This window comes from Lobosporangium transversale (genome assembly GCF_002105155.1).
Source record: "Lobosporangium transversale strain NRRL 3116 chromosome Unknown BCR41scaffold_39, whole genome shotgun sequence".
NCBI lineage: Eukaryota > Fungi > Mortierellomycota > Mortierellomycetes > Mortierellales > Mortierellaceae > Lobosporangium > Lobosporangium transversale.
This window is the reverse complement of record NW_019029017.1, coordinates 126,690-141,919: the sequence shown is the minus strand read 5'-3', so window position 1 is coordinate 141,919 and position 15,230 is coordinate 126,690. Positions and strand designations below refer to the sequence as shown.

Below are 15,230 nucleotides of genomic sequence, written 5' to 3'. Positions count from 1 at the left end.
TACACCTCCCTTATTCTCTTCACCTAATCGATCCGAATATTTTGAACAAAAGGTATTGCATCTTTCCTTGAGATCATGTCGGCCTCCTTTACAACATCAGACTAGAAACCTGGCCAAAGCGTATGATCTTTTTCTCTCCCACACTGTTTATCTACCTCTCTATGCTTATTCTATCTACCCCTCAATCTCTCTTTCTCTTCTACCATCTCTCCCCTTACTTTTCTTCGTTTTCTTTCTTGCAAACCCCTATCCTTGTTTGGCTTGTGGACGCTATTTGCTACGATGTCGTTCAACTGTCAACAGTAAAAAAAATACACTTTGCCCATTTTAGTAAATGACCTTGTGCACCTATTCGGCTACCAACACGCTATTGTTGTTTAGATTGATAACTTTTAATTGAGCATTATTTTGGAGCAGGACCCTCGACAACGTGTGTCATACTTTAGGCTTACAAAAATGACATCGTTCTTGCTGCACTGCATTTGTAACTGGTGGAGCTTTTTTTTTTTTTTTTTTTTTTTTTTTTTAAAAAAAAGTGCAACGGAGACTCGTGCAATTAGTGTACAATGCTCATTTAACTAACTATGGTTTTACTCCCACCTTTTGTTGCATTCTACGTTACCTCGATTGCGCGCTTTGGCACAGTCCCTGGTCGCCTATCTGGAACCATCGCTTCCTCATCAACAGAGAGTCTGAATAGACCTCCTCATATTGCTTTTCTAAAACTGGCCATACAGCCAGGCAGTAACTATATAGATTACTACACCAGCATCCAGCCCCTTCTTCTCCTTTTTTTCACTACATCCATCAGCTAAAACGACTTGCTTACTTAAACCCTGAACCTATTCAAAATACATTTATGCAATTTAATCGACTTCGCCTACAATCACCTCATTCGCTCCTTTTACTCACTTCCTATTTCTACGCAAACCGTCGTATTTTAATCGGCAATTGATCATCCAAACGCCACTTAGTCCCCATCATCAACCTTCTAATATCTCCTCGTTGCCACTATCCACATCCAAGGATATCAGAGCCCGCCACACCAAATATTATTACAATCATCTGTCTTTTACCAAAACTAGTCTTTTCACAAAATGGGCAACGTATTGACAAAGTGTTGCTGTATAAAAGGCGACCACCGGAAGAAAAAGAGCAACTCTACCACGACGTCATCTTCTTTTCCTTCCCCTTCGGATATTCAAACTCTGCCATCTTCACAAGAGCGTGATATTCAACTCAACACCATTGTACCTTTAAACCAACACCAGGCTGCCCCAACAGCTGCCGCTGATATCCATCAACGTTCTTCATCTGTTGATAGCATTGATAATCCGAAAACTACCTCCTCTACAGAGGGCCAGCCTGTTAATAGAAGCAACGTCAACAGCTCTTCACTTAAATCGGTCTCCCAGTTAAACAAAACCAACAAGAACCAAAACATCTCTAATAGCAAATCGTCGGCGACCTCCTTCATTAAGCGGCTTTCAACCTCGCTCCAGAACCTAAGCAATAGTGAGATCAACAAAGCCCGGCTACCAGGTGAAGACATATCCGCATCCGAAACTGAACAGTTGCAGTCTTCCTCGCTGGAACAAGGGCTTGATCGTCTTCCATTCGCCTTGACGGCTGAGGAGCGCAAGGTGCTTCTTGCGAATGAAATCCCTGCCTCTGAGATTGAAAACCTATCAATCGGAGTTGATGCTGGAGGCATGGGTATTATACATGTTGCAGAGTGGAAAGGAATCAAAGTTGCTATCAAGGAAGCCTCTGACCACGTTATCTCCAAAGAGGTAGGCAATAAATGACATGTAATGGACTCGCCATGATCGCTATTGTGTACAATCAATGCTGGAATTTCCTTATTTTTAGTCCAACTTCACACTCTGCTCTTGCCTTTGTGCGCATGAACATCCTTTGCTTTCTCCTCCTCATTACAATGTGCACAAAGTATCCTTCAAATTTTCATCTAGGATGGTTTGATTTTTTTTTGTCTATCATCTCACTGAAGACAAGTTGAATTTTCTCCTGTCGCTCAGTCGCGTCTGAGCGTGAACTTTATTTAATTTCACATTTATTGACCCCACTTTATATACAGCCATAATGCACATGTATCATGTTGAGCAAACAACACGCGGCTAGATCGTGAATTGTGCTATATCTCAAGGAGATATCCGATATAAACCACCTCGATTAATTGGCTTGCTGCCTCTGTACTAATCAATAAGCTTTTTATTATTCTTCTTGTTTCAAGGTCGAAATTTACAATCGCATGAAGGGGTTTGAAGGCGTGGTCCAGTTCTACGGAGTTACCTATCCCCCAGGACTTGATAAACTTTGCATCGTGACAAAGTATGCTGAACAAGGCTCTCTTTCATGGCACCTCAGGGTTGGCTTCCATAAGCTCACTTGGGCTGATAAACTGACGTTGGCAACTCAAATCTCAGCTTCCATTGCACGCCTACACAAGGAAGGCGTCTTTCATAGAGACTTGCATGGCGGTAACATTCTCATCGACGAAGCTGGGAATGCCATGTTAACGGATTTTGGGGCAAGTACGATGGAAGAGCGTGTGGTTCGGAGCGTGGATGAGTACGCAATATCCACAACGACAAATTCTGAGGGACAATACAAGTTTGTGAGTCAGAAAATGCCAGCTCTAGACAGCCCTGATAAAGACGAGGCCACTACAACAGGAGTCCCTGATGGACACGGCCCTGCAGAAGATAAAAGTGACCCATTGATTGGAGTCATGGCCTATATTGCGCCTGAGAGGTTCCGTAACCCTCGTTACTTTGATGCACGCTGTGACATTTACTCTCTAGGTGTTTTACTTTGGGAACTCACCAGCGGTCATTCTGCATTCTCAAAAACACCACAAGATGTGCAATTTGCTTTATCTATCCTGAATGGGAAGCGTGAGCAGGCTATACCGGGCACGCCAGAGAGTTACCGAGCATTGTATGAGTGTTGCTGGGACACCAACCCCGAGATGAGACCTTCGCTGGACGAGATCTTGTCGACCTTAGAGGAGGTTCGCCAGGAACTCTCACCGGAGGAGCTTGCAGCAACATCCGAGCGAAGTACAGTCCCCAATGGCGATGGAGGTAAATACATATCAAAGGAAGGTCATTGTCTATTCCTGAATGGATGGACTATGGTGAACTAACATTTTCGCTTTTATTTGCCTCTGACAATATAGAATCTGACTTTGAGGAATCATTGAGTGTACCACGCCCCACGTCAGACTATCAGGAATATCTTATTCCTGAATCCGAAGAACAATCTTGAAGCACCATGATATATTAGGCTATCAAATAGGATTCTGTTCCAAATAGTTTATAATACTCATTATTGATTCTGCACGTAATATGCCTTATCTGACAATGTAAAATAAATACCATACCTGGTCAAATACAGATCAAGAGTAATAACTCTGCCAATAGCCATAGTAAAGGATATAGTGCTGTATGTATCATCCCCTGTACCTATTATGCTTAGCTTTTCATGCCTTTTTTCACAGCTTATTCCAGGTTCTACCACTATTTGAAGCTGACGATACACCATATACATGTATCGTGAATCTTCCCTGCCTAATAATTGTACACAATCAGTAAGAAACCAGCGTAACTAAAAAAAAAAAAAAAAAAAAAAAAAAACTCCATCCTTGCCTAAGTGGCTATAGCTGCTTCTAATTGCACAACACGTTAAGTATCCACTTCTATCACGCCAACCATTTTCATTTGCACAGGCATAACTACCATAGACAAGATCAGGGCCAAACCCTTGGGTTAAGAATAGGACTATTGGGACCATTGGCTGCTTTCTCCAACTCAGCAGTAGGACTGTCGTATGCATCGTGCTTGTCCACGATTGTACTCATATTTTTCACAATACAAGCAGCCATGGGAGGATATCATGCCCGACGAGTAACTTTCTTGATAGTATCTCCATGGGTAACCCACCGTTGTTCGAATCCGATTTGCGTGAGGTTTATATTCGATATTATAAGTGCTGTGGAAAATGGGATGCTAGGCTGTATCTTTTTTTTTTTTTGTCTGTCCACTTTTCTGCCCTGTTACTTTGGTATCCTTGGTTAAGGTTGACCAAAGATTGAAAGTATACGTGTTGACCACCTAAAGACATTAGAGCTATCGTAGCCTTACTACTGGTGACGGAGACATGAACAAAGCTTTCCCGATTAGCCTGCTTTCGCCAACAGCAGCTGCCACATCTGTATGTGTGGTACTAATGTTATTTAGATTGACTAGAACTGGAAGTCTTTTATCATAATTTAAGGTACAATAAGTGGACAGATTCTTACAGCTTCTTTTACTTTTTGGAACAATCGGGTGACTCTGTTCTCATCTTACTTTTTTTCCTGCTTGCAGTTGGAATTGTGCTTGCCTTCGATTTGGGAAACAATTACATGCACTTGTCCATTACCTTTTTTAATTTCTCGCCAAAGTCACAAACATATTTGAAAAAGCACCCCTAATTGAATGGGTCTTAAAATAGAAAACTTTGAATGGGATAAGCATTTTAACTTTTATTTTTATTTTTGAATTGAAGGCGTCCGGTTCACAGCTTGGAGTGGAAGTCTAAGCCAGCCTCTAATTAGACTTATCATCACTAAGTTTGAAATGGCTGGGTACTATCGTCATGAGGGGCTCAAGCCCCTCCCCCATCCCCTTCTATTTTTATTTGGCACACCATAAGAAAAAGAAAAAAGAAAAGAGTGTCATGATGATCTCGATTGCCTGCGTATGTTTTGCTACATTATATGTTGTGCAGCACATGGCAAGCGCTTGAAGTGAGCTCAATAAATCGCTCTGACTTGCAAACACGCTTGTATTTGGGCTATACCAGAACATCTGCAGTCGATTATAGAGTCCTCGCCAGAAAGTCATGAACTGGATATGTTTTTCAGGCATTTAAATTGAATAGAATACTTCCATTTTTGGACATCAAGAATTTTGAGAATTTTTTTTTTTTTCTATTGTGCTTTTCAAGCTTCGTACGTAAATTGTATTTTTGCAAATAATAATTCAAATTGAGTATTTTAAAATATATCCAGTTCATGACTTTCTGGCGAGGACTCCATCTGAAGCCGAAAACTTCGTCATCTACGTATGTATAGCGCGAAGCAGTCGGAGGAGGAAGTGAGGCTGTAGAAAAGTATAATCAACTCTAAAAATAAAAATAAAAAAACCCTCTCTGCTTTGAAAGCGACCATGATCTACTCAAGTTTACGCTCTGTATGTTTTAACCACTTAGCTGATGTCTATCGACCTGGTCATCCGCCCATCAAAGTCATGTACTTTGCATCTAAGCTATGAAAGGTTTAGACAAAAGGCCACCACCTGCCTTTTCATTTATTCTGTGCCTGGTAAGGGGATTTTTCTTCTTTTCGAGGCGCGGAGTATTATATATAGGGCCTGTGACACGATCATCGAATCCATGGTCGATCAGTGGCAGTGTACTGCGTCAGGGGCCTCTTGTATGGAATAGGCAATGGCCCAAAGAAGGATTGCTCGCCTCCTGGATTCAAGCCTTGTGCATTCGCGAATTCCGCCATAGCCTCCATTTCCTCTTCGGTTTCCATTACACATACGACGCCCAATTCCCAGTTACGCATCGAAACATAAACTCCACTTTTAAATTTTGCGGTAGCCCTTTTACTAACAACTGTTCCCCAGGCTGATTCTGTAAAATTAGCACTCCTGAAAGAAGAAAAAAAAAAAAAAAAAATGAGCTTTGCTATATGGAAAATAGATAAAGTGATAGACGGAGAGAAAGATGACATACCCGACATAAAACCATCCCGCACATTTTTTCTCTAAAGCGGCCCGATGTGGGGGGATATACAGACCAGTTGTGCTGGTTGATTGAACTGACTTTGCCAGAACAAACTATATATGCCGTTAAAAAAAAAGATCCGGAGCATCAAGACAATCGCTCTATTTGAAAGCTCTGGTCAGTCATAAGCCTAGACCCTGACTTACCTTAGAATGCATCAAAGATCCATGATAAGGCCCCACACACTCGAAGTCGTGCATCACTCTTCTTGGAAAGGTGGGATCATCCCAGGCCTGGGGATGGAAACATACAGTGCCCGCACCCAACTCTCCATACCTACTGTTCTGCACATGCTTTTCTGTTGGAAAGACAACTTTAATATCCGGCAATCTCTCCTCAACATACACCTTCGATCTGGGTTTCACAGGGCGACCCCTGGATGCATCGTAGAATTCACTCAAAAACTTGTGTGACAGCTTTCCAATGGAACTCGTCTGATTGCAGAGGAAAAATAAATAGTGTTTTATCGGATTTGGATTGAAATAAGTTATGCTATAATCGCTGTGTTCTCTGATAATGTAAGTGTTTGTTTGACCTACTTGATATTCCATTTCCATCTCCTGATTCGGGGAAGTCTTCTTCCGCATAACATTGGCCAACTGCGCGATGCCATATGTATAGTCATCGCCAACAGGAAAGGAGCCTTGAACTGATGGGACCAATAGAACCTTTCAGAATACAGTATTATGGTATGAATCAACATAATATTGCAAGCTGAGAGCAACCATGCCAAATATCTGTATTATAAGGAGAATAACAATCGAAAGCAGAAATTTCCTTACTTTGGCTCCACTGAAATCTACTGCTCTTACCACTGCTAGAACCTTTTCTGGCACGGTCATAACTTTTAGGAAATTGTAGAGAGTTGATCCAAAGTCGCCCATTTCCTCTGGCCTCTCTACAGCTTTAGGTAGCAATAGAAAATCCTGTACGTACACTGTGTTGACAAGCACAATCCAATCGTGTGCAACCTTGCTCAGTCGAAATAAATAATAATGATAGTAATAATAAATTAACAACGTTCATTGCCAGCTGGTAACAATATGACTTTTGGTCTTCATAACGGATAGAGCTACCTAAGAGGTTACTTACCAGATTGGCAGAGGATATCACAACGCGGCAGAAGGTGGGGTAGAATAGCAGCATAAGCTTCGGATGGAAAGATCCGAAGCCATTGAGCGGTGGGTGTAGATAGGTTACCTTTCCGTCGGTCAGAAAACCAGGCTATAAAAATGATGATGGCAAGGAAGAGAAATGCGTATGAATATCACGGAAATCATTTTTAATTTATGAATATAAAAAAAACTTTTTTGGCATATTTTCTGTATACTTTGTCACCATGCTCTCTGCTCCAATGGTGAACAAGACATTGAGGGATAGTACGAGGGAGATAATGTTCGAGCCACTCTTCATCTAGTTCAAATGTTGTTAGGACAGCTTTGACAAGAAAATTCTTGTCCACGAGTTCTTGAAACCGAATTGCCTGCCCAGGTCGCGCCCCTTTGATCCAAGTATTCCTGAATGTCGCGACGTTATATTTCGGTGGGTATACGGCTGCTACCTCATCGTCATCACGTACAGAGCCTTTGTTGCAATCATTGTCGATAGACGCTATCATCTCGGCTCTAGACGGAAGGATAGATGGTGTGGTATAAGGCGTAGACGATCCGGATGTAGGTACTGGCACCTTAGGCACTAATGGTGATGATGACTTCACTGATGGTAATGCTGCTGCTGACACTTTAGACGATGATGAAGTAGATGGAAATGGTACCTTCCTCTTAGTCGATGGTGACACTGATGAGGATGACGTTGATACTGATAATTCAGGTAATTCAGGCGTTGAAAAAATATTTGATACAACAGTTTGAGAACGTGACTTTTTTGCTCTGTGTTCTGTTTGCAATTGTGGTTGCACCGTTACTCCAGCGCTATTCATAGCCTTCCGTTTAATACGTTCTTGACGTTCGTGTTCCATTTCAGCACGATTTAAACTCCCAAGGGAGAAGGTAGTCTTTGATGTTATTGACTCCTTCTGTCTAGAAATCCCTTGCGATGATGATGTCAATGCGGTTGCCATTGATACAGGTTCTGACTCTATTGAATAAGGTGACGCTGCATCAGCCATTGAGAGTGCTAGAGCTAACTTGAGGTCTCTATCCTCCTGTTCAGCCGTCGTCGCAGCATCCTGAGCATCTCTGGACAAGTTCATGCTTGATATGGTATTCTGCTCCATTTTAACAGGCTCAATCTCGTCCGTGAGGTCAATTATCGATGGTGCTTGCGGTGGTGCTTTACTTTGCAGGGCTGTTGTCCTTGCCATTGCTGATAAACTAGCTGAAGACGACTCTCCACGCACTTCAGGTTGCGAATCTGCAAGGGACCTACGAATGGCCTCAGCTATAAGCGCCTCCTCATCGAAATCCATTTATAATCTTTTTAATTAGTCTTCCGGTTAAGGTAATAGGCTTTTGTGATGGTAGATGTTGAGCTGGCTTTGCGAACTCTGAGGATCAGTGTATGGACATAATGCAGTCACAATTTGGATTAATATTTGTTCAATTCCAAAGAGAATCCTCCATTCAGTACTCTATTGACAACCTGATTCGAGTATGGCGACGATGCTTGCTCGCAGTGGCCACTGTTATATAACGCTTTTGCATCGTGCTGCTGTTACCGCTGGCCAATATTGGCTAGGCACTTATCACTTCTTCCGTATCCAGTCACCAACACTCGCTGCATTCTCAAACTTACGATGCCAACAGGTCCCGGAAGCTTTCTTACGAGCAGGTCCTGGTCGTGATCATGCATCAATACCCGTGAAAGACTACAAACAAGCCAATGCTCTAACGATAGGCCACACAGAACTGGAATCTCCGGATCAGTCAGAATCATTTGAGGAAAACTCTGCCACATCAACAACCATAAACGAGCTCGCATCATCGTTCACGTCATTGTCATCAAAAGAACCGTTTCAATATAAAGAAATTACTCTGCTTGAAACGGATTTCCGGGAGCGATTCATCAAGGGCGGCGGCAACGGCGGTCAAAAGATCAACAAAACAAATTCTAATGTTGAGCTGAAACACTTTGAGACAGGAATTGTGGTTCAATGTCAAGCAACGAGATCGCTACCTCAGAATCGCAAATTGGCAAGGAAAATCCTTTTCGAACGATTGGATGAGTATTATAACGGCGATATGTCAAAGCGAGGGCAAAAAGCGCAAAAAATTCGTCGGAAGAAATTGCGGATGGCTCGCAAGTCAGCGAAAAAGTACCATGGACGTCCAGACGATGAAGGCAATGATGGCAATGATGGCGACGATAACGACGATAGCAATGATGACTATTATGGTAATGATATCGTTAAGAATAATAATGATAGTGTGAACGATGGTAACGGCCAGAAGAGAAATGAACTGGATAAGGAATTTGCGACAAGCAACGTCATCTCAGCAGCCAAAGCAAATCCGCATGGTATTCCGGATAGTGCAATTCGCTTGTCAATATTAGAAGAAGTTTTATCAAGCACCAACAAGAGGCCTTCGCGTAGGAAATCAAAGCGCAAGGATTAAACCATTAAATCTATTGAACTAAGCAAACTATTTACTAATATTACATTAAAGTCATACATTTATAACCTATTAATATCGTATAAGACTGGTACGGCACGATCAAAGACCTACCAACCTCATGCTTAGAAGTGTCGTTTGGTAGGGGAAGAGCCACATCAGGCCATTCAATACCGAGTCGATCGATGGTTGACTTATACTGTCTTCATAGGACGGTAGTATCCTTGATCTCATAATCGCAGTGAACATTTCATTATCATCGCAGTCTTCATTTGGTAATATGAAGTCTGCCATAGATGTTGAAGTTGATATGAGATCGCTTGTGAGAGTGGGTAGGATATGCCCATCTCGTTCACTAACCCTTTGGGTGACCCATAATCGCTACCTCTGTTACTGCCACTTATGCTTATGCGTGCAGTGGCTTCGTAAGTCTACTCTTCTTTCAATGAAGCGGTGATGTCGCAAATGAACCATGTATATAGGCAAGCCACTTCTGTCATACTCTACTCTATCAGGAATCTCTCGAACCACAACTGGTAAATCGCTAATCTGACGCTCAACCGCCAGTTTCTTACCCAACCTAAGTGGCGGCTCTGTTATGAACAAACTACACCTAAGGAAGTGTATCTCGATGTCGGATCCTAACTTGACATCAGAGAAATCCATGGGATAGTTTTCAAAGTCTTTCTTTAGTTGCTGGCACTCCATCTTTGGGATCCGATCATACGTAGATACGTTGCAACTGTGGGAAGAATGAAGCTCATTTGGGTCCCGGATAAGGTTTGGTGTGTTGAATTGAGCAATTCTCTCAATAGTTGAAAAGCCAGAGCTTATTAGTGCTGTCATGGAAGGGTTTGACAGCCAGCCACTATCCATACGCTGCGTACTTATAATACATTCTCGAATCCCAACGACTACCAATTGCGTCAGTTTCTCGGCCACATCGCTTTCCTGTATTATAGTTGTCTTTTCAACTCTGAAGATAGTTCTCTCTTATAATGCTACTTAGAATGATTTTATGGCCAGACCTCCATGCAAAAGCTTGATGTCATCCTTTATGTCGGGTCTAGACCTCAATGCTAGACGGACAAATGGTACCGAGATATTAACTTCTAAAGTGCGAGATAGAGTCTGGGATCATAGCTCTTTCGCCTCTATGTGCCCCATTTTCAGTGCTCGTGGGGCTAGTCCTTACCATTCGGTCACTGAGATCTTGATATAGCCTGTAGCGAGCATTCGAGAAAGCATTGCTGGATGGTCCAAAATCCCTGATCGATAGATATTTAGTATCATTGTGTTATTTACTAGAGACGTAGACAGTACTGAGGCTGAGGCTGCTGACAATATAGTTGCCATGATCCCAGCCGGCACAACCTTGAGTTTCGCCAACACGAGTTCTGCTGTCAACTGGCAAATCGTCCCTCCCTGAGGAGTCATTATTGATACAAGAACACGGCTCGGCACCTGGGTTTCAAACGAATATGCTATTTGATTGGGCTCCAAGTTACTGGGTAATGCGTCGCGAGAACTATGCATTGACAAATGACACGTTGCTGTCACAAGGGTGGCGGCTCAATCAGGAACTGTTGAACTCGAAATGCTGACGTGAGTAATGGGAGATGTACTTAGGTAATTTCGCTATTGGGAGGTTTCGAGGGTTTTGGTGACTATCTGAGGTAAGGGCGAGGTGCGATGATCCGCCAAGAGTGATAGACAATGATCCGACCCTGATCGGCTTGGAAAGTGTAAGGGCTACCACTCCTTCAACAGCCGTTGTTCCTGAAGGATATAATGAGGGCAATGGCTGCTGTTGCTGTTGGTATACTGGATGGGTCGCGTCTTGGTTGATAGAGGAGGATGGGGTAAACATGTGGAAAGCGAGGAAGATGTTGCAGTACCTGCTGATGCGAGAGAAGAAGCGATCATGCTGGATCGAGCGGACGAAGCTTGAGAGATGAGGAATGATTGTGGTACGCCTTTTGATGGCAAGACCAAGCAGAGCTCTTGCAGTTGGATAGATAGGGATACCATGATCTAATAGAATGAAAGCAAGATTGGAGATAATAAAACGAGACAGCACATGGCGCCTTCAATAAATTTGTATCGCAAAAAAAATTACATTTGGCGTGATCGACAATCTGCTATATGACGGTTATCGCCGGTCATGGCTACAAAAAACTGAATAGTGCTGATACAGTTGGGCACTGGGCATTGGAAAAAGAAGAAGCTCTGGGTCATAAGCGACATCTGTCTCTGCTCCTCTTTCTAACATTTGTCTTCGTCATCATCCAGAAGCTCTCGCTGCTCAATGGACTATACAAAATACGTTTTGATCCTGAGTACTAGGAGAAAGTTCTGCCCCGTTTCCTATTTCGACCACATCGACCGATGTTCATAAACCTTCGCTTTAAATATTGTTTCCAACAGTCTAGCCCTTGGCATTTATCTTGATTGCTTTTTTATACATGATCCGTTGATCCATGACCATGGCTTTTTTTTTTTTTTTTTTTTTTTTTTAACGCTCAACACTTTCGTTGGTAACCATCAATGCTTATTTCCTGATTCTTTATGCCTTCAACCGAGGTGCTACAGTCTCTGTCGGAGGATGGATGTGACACATAACCCTGACCATTTCAATGGGTTATTGTACGATGTATATACTTGGGAGTAAGAAAACAACACTTGAGTCAGAGAATATACAAATTTGGTCATGTTTTTATTTGCTGCCTACGCAGTTTGTCTCTCTGAGAGTAGACACTTCAAATAGATATTCTACTCCTTGTTAGAAAACATGATCCGGTCTCCCTTCATTTGGATATTTGGAACCATTGGCATACGTGTTTTCGAAGCTCCGTAACTCTCTGAAGCATTCTGTCAACGGAGCGAAGCATAGTACAACAACACACCATGTCCTCCTAAAAAAGAAACCTCCTACCATGTTCCAAGTCTAAGTAATATAAAAAAAGTTAGTGTAAGCAGTACCAAGCAAGACTGCACCTTTCATCTATATTTATTAACTTAAGGTTAGAACTATCTATCGCATTACAATTCGTTCCACCAGTGTCCGTTCAAGATTTCTCAAGCTTGCCCAACCACAACCTCAAGCACATAATACGGATAAGTACCAGGAAAGACATCAATGCAATAAATCCATCATGGTATTACATTGCACCTCTATCTGGAACGACAGCAATCATGCACATGACTTTTCACCTTTCCTTTTCTTTTTTGTTATTGATGAAGAGAGAGAGTAATATAGAGATATAAGAGGTTCGGCGTACAACTCGGAGGTAGTGCAATACCGAGGACACCAGTGCCGGCCCAGATAGCGAGCCAGAGCTGGGCTAGCGAGTATCAAAAATAAAAATAATCGATTGGCGATCGTAATCGCCATATTATTCGATTAGAATAATAAGAACAGATACTACACTTGATCTTAGCCAAAAAGCTAGAGCGGGTAAAGAACAAAAAAATTGCTGACTTGGGCGCTTAATTTATACTCTCAAGCGGGCTGAGACTGCTTTTGGATATCGATATTCCAAGTAAAGAGGGAATCTCGAATGTGGGATTCTATATATGCCTTTGATTTAGGATCCAAATATGGATTTGACAGAAATTTTAGCAGTCAATTCATATTAATGCAAGCTTGATCAACAATAAGTTCCATACAGAGCACTCAGTATGGTGTATACTTGAACCTAACAGCGTGGCTTTCATCCAATTATCACATCTATGAATAGTTGTCAACAAGGACACTAACGAGGGATGTCAATCACCAGTGTCACTTGTCACTTGTTTACCTAAGCTTGCGGCTATTAAAAAGCCTACTCCACCATGCTGCAAGATTCATTGCGTGACCTTTGCAAAAGGAAGGTGGTGCCTGAAGGAAATCATATGACCCTTTTTTAAAAAAAGCTCATCTTCTCATCTTACACAGAGTCATCTATATCTGGATGGCCCTTGTTCACCCCAAGAAAGCAAGGGCAATATCTGATGTTCCTTTAGACACAAGATTCTAGGCGTTAGACACCATTGCATAATGCAGTATTGTGCCCACTTCCTTTCAGCAAGAGTATCGCATCTGCGATGATTACGAACTTTTCAGCATGGGATCGGCTAAATCTGTTACTATTATAGATGAAGAAAGTGACGTATTAAAAACTGGTAAGAGCACTTCGTTTCTCCAGTTCTGTCAGGGAGCGCGTGTGTGATTCGACGCCAAAATGAGGATTATATTTGGAAAGCATCCACATGGTATCACTTGAAACGTGATCAAGTTAGAACTAAAAACTATCGCGTTGTTCTTCACTCTTACTTCCGCATAAAAAGTGGCGACTTCCCATTCTCTTTTTCTCTCATCAACCCATTCTTCCAAATTTCAGCGCATTCCCTTTTTTTTCTTTTTTCTTTCACAAGCCCGTCAGTCAACTCAATCCATAATGTCTTTCGCTGGTGTTCCCAACAACGGTCCCCTCTCTGCCGAGCAATTTTACCAAGAAGCTATCAATGAGTCTGATGCAGCCAAGCGCCGCCGTTTGTTTGCGGATGCACGCCAGTCCAATCCCGCTAACTATCAGCTATGGGTCAAGGCAGCTGAGGTTGAAGAGCACTGGGGAGCAGACGAGGAGAAGCTCAAGGACCTGTTGACTAGGGGCGTGACCGTTTTCAAGAATCCTGCTGGCGCCTCCTGCACCGAGAACCATGATCATTCACAACATGGCTTCACAGACGGACCCCAACCTGTTGACAAGCATCAGTGGCTTTCTGAGGCGACTTCGGCACAGAGCAAAGGCAAAGGCAAAACTGCTGCTGCTTTGCAGGAAGTTGTTGGTGAGGTTTTATAAAAATCTATTTAATATTCGTCCATAGAACTGTAACTTACTACAAAATTGGTACGTCGGACACAGCGTATGAAACCAAAAGCAACTTGATTACGAATCCTGCAAAAATTGTCAATACTCCACAATAGAAACCAATAAAGAGCTTCTTAGTGTGCGCGTCGCATACGTGTATACGTGCATGGGAGTCACAGCCCCCTTGTAAGGTTTTGGGGTAATGTCAGGTGACGATCGAAGACTAATCGATCGTACTGGATGTCAAAAAGATGTCATATTGTCGAAACGCGAAGAAAACCCATTTTTTTTTTTGCGATATACTTGAAACACGCCCTTCAACATTTGGGAACCGAAATAATATGAATAATATGACCCCTGTGATCTGAAAACTGCCAAGAGTCTTGGAGAAAAGTATTGACGGAGGAAGGGCTCACCGAATACGTTATTTTATTGATCAGTGAACCCGAAAATAGAGTCTTAGATGCAACGTCTCTTTGCATGATTAATCCAGCTTGCTTCCCAGCATACTTAGAAACTAAAAGACTAATTATTGTCTGTACATATATAATGTATTATACTTGATGACAACACGTCGATCAAACTTCAGCTGAACCACGTTGAGAAGCACAGAAAATAGAAAAAGGACAAATCGCGAAGCGAGTAGGGGTGAAAGAAAGGACAGAAGGGAGGGAAGACAGATAGGAAATGAGACCATTCGGCAGAATGGTTCGACTAAATCTTGATAAAAACCTACCAAAAGTTTTTGAGTTAAGGTAGATGACGGCAGGATGTGACAAGCAGGGTAGAGTTGGCATAATAATAAATGCGTAACTGGTCTGCGCTGTTTCTTTCCAGCTGCAATGAATCTGCATGGGACAGCTGTAAGGTCGATGAAGACAAGGTCCTTTCAGTAAAAAAATGTTCCCATTGTAATAAGAAAGGACAGGGGCAAGTAGAGAAGAAG

At 42.3% G+C, this 15,230-nt stretch overlaps 5 protein-coding genes across 5 annotated transcripts; 3 read left to right on the top strand and 2 right to left on the bottom strand.

Annotated features, from left to right (window-relative positions):
• Positions 1–1,254: 1,254 nt before the first annotated feature.
• BCR41DRAFT_359733 (kinase-like domain-containing protein) lies at positions 1,255–3,336 on the top strand. Its single transcript, XM_022025245.1, has 3 exons — positions 1,255–1,793; positions 2,255–3,107; positions 3,203–3,336. Exons 1-3 carry the CDS (start codon positions 1,713–1,715, stop codon positions 3,289–3,291), a joined length of 1,023 nt encoding a protein of 340 aa, XP_021878213.1. The 5' UTR covers positions 1,255–1,712; the 3' UTR covers positions 3,292–3,336.
• Positions 3,337–5,090: 1,754 nt separating this feature from the next.
• Positions 5,091–8,335, bottom strand: BCR41DRAFT_388713 (tyrosyl-DNA phosphodiesterase-domain-containing protein). Its single transcript, XM_022028032.1, has 7 exons — positions 7,190–8,335; positions 6,952–7,083; positions 6,642–6,830; positions 6,399–6,527; positions 6,006–6,293; positions 5,809–5,912; positions 5,091–5,723 (listed from the first exon to the last, which is right to left on the bottom strand). The coding sequence occupies exons 1-7, from the start codon at positions 8,285–8,287 to the stop codon at positions 5,450–5,452; spliced, it is 2,214 nt and encodes a 737-aa protein (XP_021878212.1). The 5' UTR covers positions 8,288–8,335; the 3' UTR covers positions 5,091–5,449.
• Positions 8,336–8,428: 93 nt separating this feature from the next.
• On the top strand, positions 8,429–9,485 carry BCR41DRAFT_359727 (RF-1 domain-domain-containing protein). Its single transcript, XM_022025244.1, has one exon. It carries the CDS (start codon positions 8,472–8,474, stop codon positions 9,432–9,434), a length of 963 nt encoding a protein of 320 aa, XP_021878211.1. The 5' UTR covers positions 8,429–8,471; the 3' UTR covers positions 9,435–9,485.
• A 48-nt stretch (positions 9,486–9,533) lies between these two features.
• Positions 9,534–11,678, bottom strand: BCR41DRAFT_399425 (hypothetical protein; the record flags this gene model as incomplete). The annotated part of the gene is made up of 5 exons (XM_022029061.1): positions 9,534–9,792; positions 9,934–10,377; positions 10,627–10,959; positions 11,057–11,465; positions 11,567–11,678. 5 exons carry the CDS (start codon positions 11,676–11,678, stop codon positions 9,534–9,536), a joined length of 1,557 nt encoding a protein of 518 aa, XP_021878210.1.
• A 2,144-nt stretch (positions 11,679–13,822) lies between these two features.
• On the top strand, positions 13,823–14,741 carry BCR41DRAFT_359726 (hypothetical protein). Its single transcript, XM_022025243.1, has one exon. The coding sequence runs from the start codon at positions 13,871–13,873 to the stop codon at positions 14,273–14,275; it is 405 nt and encodes a 134-aa protein (XP_021878209.1). The 5' UTR covers positions 13,823–13,870; the 3' UTR covers positions 14,276–14,741.
• The last annotated feature ends 489 nt before the right edge of the window (positions 14,742–15,230 follow it).

What these genes read in the sequence shown, in the direction of transcription:
- BCR41DRAFT_359733 (XM_022025245.1), top strand. Translation starts at nt 1,713, where the DNA reads ATGGGTATTATACATGTTGCAGAGTGGAAAGGAATCAAAGTTGCTATC. An exon ending in ACCACGTTATCTCCAAAGAG is followed by an intron (nt 1,794 to 2,254) that starts GTAGGCAATAAA and finishes TCTTGTTTCAAG; the next exon opens with GTCGAAATTTACAATCGCAT. An exon ending in AGTCCCCAATGGCGATGGAG is followed by an intron (nt 3,108 to 3,202) that starts GTAAATACATAT and finishes CTGACAATATAG; the next exon opens with AATCTGACTTTGAGGAATCA.
- BCR41DRAFT_359726 (XM_022025243.1), top strand. Translation starts at nt 13,871, where the DNA reads ATGTCTTTCGCTGGTGTTCCCAACAACGGTCCCCTCTCTGCCGAGCAA.
- BCR41DRAFT_359727 (XM_022025244.1), top strand. Translation starts at nt 8,472, where the DNA reads ATGGCGACGATGCTTGCTCGCAGTGGCCACTGTTATATAACGCTTTTG.
- BCR41DRAFT_388713 (XM_022028032.1), bottom strand. Translation starts at nt 8,287, where the DNA reads ATGGATTTCGATGAGGAGGCGCTTATAGCTGAGGCCATTCGTAGGTCC. An exon ending in TAGATTTCAGTGGAGCCAAA is followed by an intron (nt 6,528 to 6,641) that starts GTAAGGAAATTT and finishes GTATTCTGAAAG; the next exon opens with GTTCTATTGGTCCCATCAGT. An exon ending in GCGGGATGGTTTTATGTCGG is followed by an intron (nt 5,724 to 5,808) that starts GTATGTCATCTT and finishes TTCTTCTTTCAG; the next exon opens with GAGTGCTAATTTTACAGAAT.